Raw genomic sequence first — 12,106 nt, 5'->3', positions numbered from 1 at the left:
TTAAGATTCCCTAAAGCTGCACTCATTTGCTCACTCGTTGAACAGCAAAAATGATAGGCATTGGGAGAGAAGTGATAAGAGAGTATTTTGGTCCAAAGGGAATCCAAGGTATGGTTTGTGGCTCAGTGCTGTTTAACTTGTTTTGGCTGTGACAGTTGGCAACCTGCCAAAGTCAGGCGCACTCAAGGGTGGTTCTTTTTGAGTCTCTTCATTGCAGTCTTTCATATTCGCATCCCAACCACGTGCACGGTAGTGCTGTATAGCACAGTTGTCATTCGTCCTCGCATTACTTAGACCCTGCCGGTTACACCCTGGTGAAGAATTACTCACGCATTCAGATCTGAGTGCTGACAGTAGGCAGGATAGGATATGAAGAGAGTATGAATAAACTCTGAGATCCCTGTCCACAAGGAGCTCAGAGGGACTGTGTGCTCGCTGTATTCCCAGCATTTACCCTGCGGTTTATACTTAGCAGTTTCTGGAATGATTAACCAATGCAGTGCAGTAGAAGAAAGATATAAAATTTTACTGTGTGATAAATGCTGCAATTCTGTGGTAGAATTTAAAGGCAAACGAAAATCCTTAGTACCCCTAGAGGGAAATAAGGAATGTTGCAGAGGAAAATGGGGAGGTCGAATGTTTGGTTATATCACCAGATAGCTGGGGCGGGGAAGGACTAACTGAGAAAGTGAAGACACATTCCTCGCTTAGCAAACAGCACGAGCAAAGGGCTTGAAAGCATAAACATGCGTGACCAATTTAGTGAGTTGTCTGGTATGGTTTCATAGGGCGAGTTAAGACTAGAATGATAGATTGGCTCCAGAGATTTTGAAGAACAAATGATATAAGAAGTTTGAATTTTTTTCTGTTTTGAGTCAGGAGCAATCAGAGGTTTTGAGGAAGGGGTGGGATATATGATCCAATAGGGATCTTAGAAATTAACTAACTATGGGGCCCTGATAACCAATTACTAGAGTCTACAGAAGGAGACTTACATTGTAGTGAAGTTGAAAGAGAATGAAGTACTCACAAGTCAGTGACATGACTGATAGTGAAGAAGGAATAGATTTGGGGGATATGTTCTGAAACTAAAACCCACTTGAATTTCAGTGGAGAATGAGAAAAGGAGTCAAGGAGTTTTTGACATTTCTGTCTTGGATCAGCAGTTGTTAACCAGGATAGGAAACCTGTGAGGAAGAACATGCCTTTGTGATGAATGGGGGTCTGCTTTGCACTTGTGGAATTGATTTTGAGATGGCCATGAAACACATGTAGCAGAGCCCTCTGTTATATCAGACATGCACTGTACTGTAGTATAAGTACTTGTTTACTTGTGTTTTTTCTCTACCCCTGTAAGCCTGTCAGAGGTAAAGAGAAGCTGTGAACATGTGAGCTAGTGAAGGTCGCAGGGGTTAGGGGGGTGGGATGTGGAAAAAGAAGAGGAACGGGGTGGAATGTAATGAATGGGCAGAAGAAAAGGAACCTAAATGACAGCTGAGAAAAGATGGTCAGGTAGAAAATGGAGGCAAAAACAAGAGTTTTAGAATAAGAAAATGGTCAGCATTTTCATTTATTTCAGCTGGTAGAAGTAAGATGAGAACGAAAAAGAATTCTCTAGGTTTTGAAATTGTGTTGTTGACTTTTAGAAGGAGAGGTTCATGAGGGTGAGAGGTGGGGATGGGCAGGCTTTTGAGAGGACTGCTCAGTGCTAGTGGGGAATCCTTTTGAAGTGGTAGAGCTGGAGGCAGTTAATACTACTCCTTCGGAAGAGTTTCAGGAAAACCAAGGGAATAAAGATGAACCAGAGCCCTGGATTAGCACAGTTTGTCTCAAGCATGTCACATTCAGTTAAAAGTACCACTCACACCTCTTTTATCAAGTTAAGTAGGTCACTTAGTGGGAGGTGCTTTTTGCCTCTACTAATTTCACATTAGCAAATCCATGCCACTGCCAATTCACTTTATGTTACTGCTCTGATGGTAGTTACTAACTAGAAACAGTACAAATATTCAGTAGTACTTTGTAAAAAAAAAAAAAGTTCACAAATTTTTAAAAAGTAAATATTGATTATCCAGGAATTGATTGCTTTCAAAGGAGTGTAAGAAGAACCTTTATCTTCTGGGTCTGGAGTGTTTTAGGGGACATTGAAAATGAAATTGAATCTTCATTTACAAGTTCGAGGTGCATATTTGGTATCATTTTTGCTGAAGTGCATAGTTGGGTGTGAAATTGTCACTTATGGCACAGAGCAGTGGATTTGGGAAAAGTTTGTATAAAGAGTTTTGATATCATAAGACTCATTTTCAACCAGAAAATCCCTCTAGTGATCTCTTATGTGTCAGTAAGGATAAAAGTAACAAGAGGATGAAGTAATGAAAAGTATAACGTAATTGAACTTTTAGGTTTGATGCAGGAGGCTGCATAATTAAACAAAACTCCCTATCCTTTTAAGTGAATTGATTTATTAAAGGAGATAGAGAGAAGGAAACATTTCTGAATTTGCACTCTCTAGCCCCCTTGGTAAATGGGCGTGTTATAAGGGTCTAGGCTCATCACTTGTATAAAAGAAGGAAACAAACTGTACCTACCAAGTACCAGGTGTTCGTGTGTATATTACCTTATTTAAAATGGGATAAAATGCCCAGCTGGGCATGGCTCAGAGGTTAAACATTGACCTAGGATCCAAGAGATCACGGTTCAGTTCCGGTCAGGGCACATGCCAGGGTTGTGAGCTTGATCCTCAGTAGGGGGTGTGCAGGAGGCAGCCGATCAATGACTCTCTCATCGTTGATGTTTCTATCTATCTCTTCTCCCTTCCTCTCTCTGAAATCAATAAAGATATATTTTTTTAAAAATAAAACAAAATGGGATAAAAATCCTTACTCAGTCTACTTACAGAATTGTTGGGATGATAAAATGAGATGTGTATACATCTTAGTAATCTGTGAAGTTTTATAAAGAGATACATTTTTATTCATTTTACGTATACCTTTATATTTATTTAGATATAAACAAATTAGAATATGGAATTAGGAAAGCTGTATATTTTTGCCCTAATATTTGTTTCTAAATTTAATTACCTAAATCAGTTGATACTTGTTAATTCTTTTAAAATTGGAAGTTAGTTTTTGAAAAGCTGTAAGTATTTTGTGCTTTTAATTTTCTGTGTGCATCGATAAATGATATATGTATATATTCCTTGGTAATTTTTATAGTGGCTTTATGAGCTAGATAATACATCATTTTCACTTATGGAAACTGAAGCTCAGTGTGACCAGACTCACACCATTAGTACGTAGTAGAACCGGTATTCTAACTTGAGTTTTTCTGACTTAGTTGTGTGCTTTACCATCACAGATATGTCGTCTTTTTTCTCCTTCTCAATCCTCACTTGAGGACATGCTTCTTTTGATTTGATAGACAGAGAAACATTGATTAGTTGCCTCCCACACGCACCCCACCAGGGATCGAACCTGCAACCCAGATATGTGTCCTGACCAGGAATTGAACCCACAACCTTTTGGTACATGGGACGATGCTCCAACCAACTGAGCCACCTCGCAAGGGCACAAATATGACTTCTTATTGTCAGTCAATAAAAGATGGTCTTTTTCATTGGGTGACCCTTGCTTTTGCTTTTTCATCTCTATTTGCCATTTATCCTATTTCTTTAGCAAATATTTGAGCACCTACTATGTGCCAGACATTGTTATAGGTGTTAGGGACACAGCAATTAATGAAACACAAAAGTCCTTGCCCCCATGGAACTTAGGTTTTAGTTTGCATGATACTTAAAAACAGATGATTAAAATGTAAAGTGTGTCAAAAGGTGGTAGGTAATATGGAAAGAGGTAGGAAGAGGGATGGCAGTGTTTGGGAAGGAAGCTTGTACTTTGTCCATGAGAAATTAGAATTGAAGCCTGATGAAGAATTAGAGTAGGAGCATCTTGTGGTAACTGATACAGTAGGGATTAAAATAAAATTAGCCCTATGGTCTCAAGACAGAGATTGTGAATACTCTAGAAATTTTCCAGAAGTACACCAAGTTCTGAGGTCACCTTTTCATTGTAGGGGCCAAGCAAGGGGTGCTTATCCAGAGCCCTTGGAGCTCCTGGACTCCTTCTTCGCTTCTGCCCATGGTGGACAGAGAAGGAAAGTCTTACTGTATAACTTGTCCTGTGCTGCTTAGTGTTTTGATAAGCCTCATTTCCACTTCAGTTACTTTCAGGTCACAAAACAAACAATAAAATATCTTATAAAGTCTATTTCCTGGCCACCTCCTCAAAGAAAATAGGTTGAACTTTGAGCCTTCCATATCTTCTCAGTTCCATACTGTAAATACCCAAGTATATTATTTTTGAGTCTAGAGTATTATAAAAAGTTGTCAGTGTCTCTGAGATCATCAGTTTAGAGGACTTTCCCAGGCCCTCTGCTATCATACTATTAGTAACATTTTTTACAATGGATAAAAAAGACTGATTAAGCATGAAAACTTTACCTAAAGTACAAGTTTTAAAAAAGATAAAGACCTTTACCCAATACTCAGTGTTTGGGACAGGGCCCAAATTTGTGGCATTGGAAAGGCATCATAATCTAATGGAAAGATCATAATCTCTGGAAATCAGATAACTGGGTTCAGATTTTGGCTTTGCCTCTAACCAGTTACATTACAACCATTATCTTGAGTAAGTCACACCATCTCTTTAAGCCTCAATTTCCTCATCTGTGAAATAGATATGTGATTATTAAATTAAGAGACATTCTCTGGCAAATTATAATACAGCATAGTAGGTACTATAAAATATGTAAAATGCTATGGGAACAGAAATAGGGCAAGTAATTCATTTGGCTCGGGTGAAAATGGGCAGGCTACTAGGACAGGGAGGGTTAGATCATGAATGAGGAGTTGGAGTTGGTGGAGCGCAGAAGCAAGGAAAGCACTTTAGGAGGAGGATAACTTGAGTCCAGATACGTGGAGATATTAAAGTACAGATGCTTCTCAGCTTAGGATGGGTTATGTCTTGAGAAACCTATCATAATTTAAAGTACCATAATTCAAAAGTGCATTTAATACACCTAACCTATCGAACATTATAGCTTAGCCCAGCTTACCTTAAATGTGCTCAGAACACTTACATTAGCCTACAATTGGGCAAAATTATCTAACATAGAGACTGTTTTATTATAAAGTGTTGAATATCATATAATTTATTGTGTGTATCACTTTTGCACCACCATAAAGTTGTACCCATCATAACTCAGGGACTGTCTGCATACATCCTTAACAAAGACACATAGCCTCTAATATACTTCTTAACTCTATGTGTAAGCCCCTCTCCCAAACTGTTCCCTAAATCAGTAGCTATTAATCTGTGCAGTTTGCCTCTGTTCTGGACTAAGCTATACACTCCTTTTAGGCAAGAATCTCTTTTTTACTGTATTCTGTTCTTTATACTCTGGACACTCAGTAAGTATTCATTGAATGGATGAAGCAAAACTACATTAAAAAAAAAGTTTTATTTTGGAGCATCCTGAATTCCACACGGTGCATTTAGATTTAGTCCTATGAAATGTAGAGCTGTGATTGCCTTTAAGCAAGGGAATTAATTTAAATAGAAAGTAGTAAGGAGTTCAGGATGAGAGCCTTAGTTATACCTAGTTAAATTACCTTTTCTTGGGGTTTCCATTTCCATATTTGTTTAATATTATTTATGAATTCTATGTTTTCTTTCAACTATAATATTCAGGGATTGTGTGATTCATGCTGCTAAGTGGTTATCTAGGTGTGAGCCTTCAAAGGGAAAATAGTGCTTTGCATATGGTGTATGTTTAATAAATATATGTTCAATTAAAAATCGGAGAATAAATCAGGATTTCTTAATTGGAGAGATTAAACAGACTCTTAAGAACCTTCTTAGAGGTACAAGGTGAGCATAGAGCTAGAGCTACTCTTGCTAATTGGTTAAAGCTCTCTGACTATAACATTGTATTTGTTTTGTTGCTGTTTTGGCAACCAGATGGGAACATTGCCACAAAATATGCAGAACCAGGTTTTTAAATGGTAGATGAGTTTGAGTTTTATTCCAGGAGTCAGTAAAAATTGAATGGCTTTTCATGAGTCACACATTTTATACTTCTTGCTGGGAATTTTTGGCTTGAAACACTTTTATTGATAATGTTCTTATTGAGTTGAGTTCTAAGAAACTGTGAGAAGGGAAGATTGAGTTTTTAATGGACTTCTGATTTCTTGCTGTGTAAGGTATTTCCCAGTTGTAGAATTTATGATTGCCCTGCCTTGAGTTTATTTCTCTTGGGTATTAATGTGAAATTTTTTCTTAAAAACATATTAGTGTTTAAATTTAAGTATCAATAATGTTAGACAAACTTTAGTGATTGGCTTGAGTGCTTTCAATATCATTTATGTGTATAGCTTTACAAATTAAAGGATAGAAAACAGAAGTTTAATACTTTTATAATTTTAAAGACCAAAAATAGAGTTACAACATATGCCAAATAACTTACTGTAGACAGAGTTGTTCTCAAGGGAATATGTTTTATTTATTTGAAATCTGGAATATCTTGGCTCTGAATAGCATCAAATTCCCTTATTATCTGGAATAGAAAACCTAAACTCTAAGTAGTGAAAGTCTTGGGAAAATACTTTAGAAGTGTTTTTTAAAAAGTTTTTCCATATATATTTTGTAAGAATTAGAACATAAATTAATATCTAGCAGACATTCTATATGAGTATCTTTATGGTTTTTGTTTTTCAGGCATTTTAAAAATACTTAATCATTCATGAGTTGAGCTTCATTCTTGAGTCATGGATGACAAGGCTTCTGTTGGAAAAATCAGTGTCTCCTCAGACTCAGTGTCCACTCTTAATAGCGAAGATTTTGTGTTGGTTTCGAGGCAAGGAGATGAGACACCATCTACAAATAATGGAAGTGATGACGAGAAAACAGGACTCAAGGTAAAGCTCCATAACCTGCATTTCTTTTTGCTTAGCCTTGCTAAGTCCATTGTAAAACGTGGCCTTAATGGGAAGGTATATGGAGTGCAAGTGAGAACATGGAATTAATATCCTTTTTTAATGCTAAAAAGTTTTATTACAATTGGTGATAGTGACAAATTTATATTTGATTAAGAATTTTTAATTTGATTGCTTCTAAACTTCTATTACCCCTGTCAAAATTAGTGGTCATAGTATAAACATTTGTCATTTTAGTGATCTTTTCACTTTACCATTGAATTAGAGGTGATCATTTTGATTTATGTAGTGTAAGGGCAGTGGCAGGTCAGTAGTGCTATTTATAAAAAGGACTTTTAGGATTATTGAAATGGAACTTGAAATTCCTGGCTTTTGGCCACTTCTGTTTGTTTATATTTTCTCGGCCAAACAACTATTACTTCTTTTCCCATACTCTGTTATTGTTTTGCTTTTTACGGATATAAATAAAAACAGTTTATCTGTTATATCACTTAAAATGTAAGTAGCTTTAAAGACATTTCTATTCTCTTTACAAGTCTTTATTGAGTACCAACTGTGTGCCAAGTACTCTTCTAAATACTCGGGATACAGTGGAGAATAAGACAGGTAAAGCCCTGTGTCCTCCTAGAGCTTTTATTATTAAGGGGGAAACAGACTCTAAGCAAATAAGAGAATGAATATAAATAAATTTAGGTGCTGTGAAGAAAATCAAAGTGGGATACATGGATAAAGGGTGAAGGGGCAGGTACTGTTAGAGAATGTCTTGAAATGACACGTGAGCAGAGACCTGAATGAAATGAGGAAGAAGGTCATGGAGAAATCTGGGAAAAGAACTTTCCACAGGTAACAGAAAACAGAAGGACCCTGAGGAGGTTCCTCCTTATTAGGACAGAGAGAGAAGAGAGTGAGTAAAGTAAATAAAAAGTAGTAAAGGACAAGATCCAGTGATAGGTAGGGGCTGGATTATGTAGAACTTTTTAGAACTTAGTAGGAATTTGGACTTTGTTACAGATGTGAAGGGAATTTTTGGAGAGTTTTGAATGGAGCATGATCTAGTTTACATTTTAAAAAAGCTCACTGGCCAAGACACTTCCAGCATGACAGTATTTGGGAGCTCTGTGGACCTGCCCCCCAGCAAAACTGGTGACAATTAAAAAGCTGCCATTGAAAGTCTGTGGAAATGTTCTTAAGGACATAGCAAATGAAGAAACATTTATTCAAAGAAATTTACTAAAATTTGGTAAAGAATCTGTGTTATTTGAACCAAGACCAGTTTCTTCCCTCCTCTATCCCAGCTAAACAAGATGGTAACTCTATTCCAAATGGCTGCAGTCAAGAAGACAGGCTATCTTACAGGGAAGAGCAGGACAATAGCATTCCTCACCCTGCCTCCAGCTAGTTTTTGCTGGCCAAGTGTGACTCAGTGGCCGGGGCTTCCTTTTTTCCTCCAGCCCCTACCCTCAGCACGGAGGCTATGCTTTGGACATAGTGCTGCTGAGTATACCAGGAGCCCGATTCCGCTTGCCTTGACTCTGGTGTGTAAGGTAGTGGTTCCATTACTACCAGAGGCAAGCCAAAAGGACTTGAGACTACTATGCCACCTCCCATACCCACCAAGTGCTCAGCATCACTCAGAGAGAAGCATGCCATTGTCTATACTTTCAGCCTTACAGCTATGGCTCAGAGGTTTTGCCTGTAGTGAGAAGGGGACCATAAAACAGCTCCTAATCTCTTCTGAAAGGAACTGAGAGTGTGGAGAAGTCAGGTCTAAGGGTACTCTCAAAAACAGTAGAGATTATAGTGAAAGGTAATTGGGAGGAGATTTGTAGATTGATTAGACATATAGGTCTGACTGTAGGATTGCTGGGAAGAAACTGCCTAGAATCAGAACAAAACTCACTGACTTCTGGAGCTCTCCCTTCAAAGTAGTCTCAGTTTGTTTTATTCCCTGGAGCAGTTTGTGCCTTGTTGAAAACTATAGAGCAGTTATCCACAATTACTGGAGTTTAGCATCTAGGTGTGGTCAGAGGAGACGACACAGCACCTGGCCAAAACTGCTCTCATCCCAGGGGGACTATAGGCAAATCCTAATATGAGCCCCCAGAGGAGCAACATCAGAGGCTTAACACTATGGGAATTAGAGGACTAGAATTTACTAAAATGAGCCAGCCAGTCACTAAACAAATAAGCGAGCAAAGAAAATACCAAGAGTGGGGAGACCAGAACTGAGAATTGGTACAATATATTACCTGAACTATCTAGTTCCCAACAACAACAACAAATGTGAGAAATGAAAAGAAACAAAATACAATCCATACATCATAAAAAAGGCAGCATATACTGCTTGTGAGAAAGACATGTTGGATTTAATATGCAACTCTTCAAAGTAGCCATTATTAATATCAATGAACTAAAATAAATCATGCTTAAAGAAATAAAGGAAAGTAGATTACAGTATCAAATTAAATAGAGAATATCATTAAGGAGATAGAAATTACATAAAAAGAACCAAATGGTTCTTTCCATTCAATTCTGAATGGAAAAGCACAGAAACTGAAATGAAAAATTCACTAGAGAGGTCCAACAGTAGATGTCAACTGGCCAAAGAGTTAACAGGAGATGATGTCATCAAAATAGCAGTGCAGGAGTTTTCTACCACTCTGCCCTCAAAGAACACTGACTTAGACAATCACAGACGAGAGTACCTTTGTGGAAGTCCAGGAGTCCAGCAGAGAAGTTCCAGCACAGTATTGGAGTAAAAAAACATCTTAGATTGGACTAATTGAAGACTATCAAAGGCATAGGTTCACTTTACCTTTGTCACCCCTATCCCAAGGTGTCACAACTCAATGTCAAGACTTACGCAGCTTGTGACTTCTCCCACGGGGAAAAGTGAGTGTGTGTTTGAGTATTTGGCTTCCCCAGCTGTGTGAGATATTCCCAGAGAAGCCCTTTATTTTTCTCATCCCATCTAGAATACTGAGTTTTGAAATGCATGACCTGGGGGTTGGGAATGGAACATATCCTGGATCCCAGTAACTACTTTGGAGACTCCATCATGGAGCCCACCCATGAACCACTGGGGATGCCTTCCTGTTGATCCCCCTAACTGGCCCATGAGTACCTCCAAGCTCTGTGCCCCTCACCAAACACACGTCAGCCCCAAAGCTGCCCCCTCTGCGTGCCCCCTCTGCATGCCCCTGAGGGCAAGAATGGTGAGAGTGAACCTTTGCAGATGGGTAGTGAGCATACCCAGGAAGTCAGTCTGGTTCTGCAGGATTGAGAGAAACTACATACTTGGGCACTCATAACTACGTTAGGGAAAGCAAATGCAATAGAGAGCAGTCTCCACTGACAAAGTGCCTAAAGTGTAAAGTAGCTTTGTGTAACTGGCAAGTCAAACGGGGCCTCTGTTGGTATTGTTGCAGTGAAGGGAAATGGGCTATAAAGTGAGAAGTAGAAAATTAAGACCAGGAAATGACTCTCCTGGATATTGTCTTTGGAACACTTTGTCCTTTGGTTCCATAAATGCAGTTTTGCTCACAAGGACCAGTTCTATCGTATAAGTTATTACCTTTATTTGATATTTTTAGAAAGGACAGATGTTATTCCAGTAATGCTGCTTTTGTACATGAATAGTAGATGTGTTCTTAGTTTTCTCTGGATCATGGAAAGTGGAAGAAATACTTTTTTTAAAAAGTTACTTGCGCCCAGCCAGCATGGCTCAGTGGTTCGATTCCCAGTCAGGGCACATGCCTGGGTTGCAGGCTCGATCCCCAGAAGGGGTGTACAGGAGGCAGCTGATTAATGACTCATCATTGATGTTTCTATCCCTCTTTCTCTTCCTTTCCCTTACTCTCTCTGAAATCAAAAAAAAATAAATTTTTCAAAAAGTTACTTTTCTGAACCTCAGCTTTAGTAGATAGATCAGTTTATTTAGAAATAGCTGAAAGTGGGGTAGGGAGATACTAATTGGATGCCTACTGGATGCCTACTAATTGACAGGTACTGTGAAGAAATGAGATAATCCCTGTAAAAATCACAGTGCCTAAAATAAATAACTGCCCAATAATCATATAATTGTATAATTGAGCCCCCATGACAATCCTGTGAGATAAATAAGAACATTGTCATTTTAGAGATGAGACAGTTGTGGCTCTCATAGGTTAATTTGTTTGCAACCAACAGAGTTAGTGTCAGAGCCATGTCCCAAATTTATGTCTGTCTTACTGTGGAGCTCAGATAGGGCTACTAAGGACAGGTGCATAGGCTATACTCCGTGCAACCCCAGGAGGGTGCTGTTCCCATAGTCCATGATGTGAATGGTGCCCCCTGGAGTTGTGCCACAAGCTAGCTTTAGTCGCCAGTATTTTTTCTACCACCTGCTTTGTAAACAATTATGCATAAATCATTCACCATGCAGTCTCTGTCCTTGTAAACATTTACGTCTGTGTTTACAGTAGCTGCTAAATTGGCTACTTCATACATGTGTGTTTTCCCCTCAAGACTGTTTCCTAAAGAACTCTCCCTTCCTCTTCATGTAGATAACATGAAGAGGAACACAAATCTAAATGTGACTTTATTTGTATTATTTCTTATTTTTATATTGTTCTAAATAAGCTCAAAGTCTTTCTTATTTTTATATTGTTTGCTTTCTTATTTTTATATTGTTCTAAATAAGCTCAAAGTCTTTGTTGGACTTCAGAGTTTACTGTTTGTGAATTGCAGCTTGCTATTTGGTCCTGTATTTTATATTGTAAATGTTAAACCTTAATGACATTCCCAGAATAATAGGAAATGATGGTATTTGTTTTTGTTTTTAAAACAAAACTAAAATAAATTGTTCAGATTAGATTTTATTTTCTGTAACTAAACCAAAATCTGTATCCAAATTGGATAAAATCTTTCTATTTTGGCTTCTATTTTTTGCATGTATAAAATTCAGTTCGGTAAACATGTATTGCGGGTGTATTCCTTTGGGAATATAAAGATAATTTGAGAAACAGTCTCTGCTATCTAATAATGCCCAGTCTGGTTTCAGGGACTCACTAAACATTCTCTAAAACAAGTAGTAATATGTATGCTAATGTTATAGTAGCACTCCTTAAGGAGGGA

The 12,106-nt window shown here is 38.0% G+C and overlaps 1 protein-coding gene across 1 annotated transcript in view; it reads left to right on the top strand.

Annotated features, from left to right (window-relative positions):
* RABGAP1 (RAB GTPase activating protein 1) overlaps positions 1 to 12,106 on the top strand; it is a 118,516-nt gene that overhangs the window by 6,433 nt on the left and 99,977 nt on the right. The window contains exon 2 of the mRNA XM_081151941.1: positions 6,774 to 6,973. Coding sequence (XP_081008067.1) covers positions 6,824 to 6,973 — 150 coding nt within the window. The 5' untranslated portion in view covers positions 6,774 to 6,823. The remainder of the gene's footprint in view (positions 1 to 6,773; positions 6,974 to 12,106) is intronic.

This window comes from Miniopterus schreibersii, assembly GCF_964146895.1.
Source record: "Miniopterus schreibersii genome assembly, chromosome: 11".
NCBI classification, from domain to species: Eukaryota; Metazoa; Chordata; class Mammalia; order Chiroptera; family Miniopteridae; genus Miniopterus; species Miniopterus schreibersii.
The sequence above is the reverse complement of the archived record's forward strand: the minus strand, read 5'-3'. Positions and strand labels throughout refer to the sequence as shown.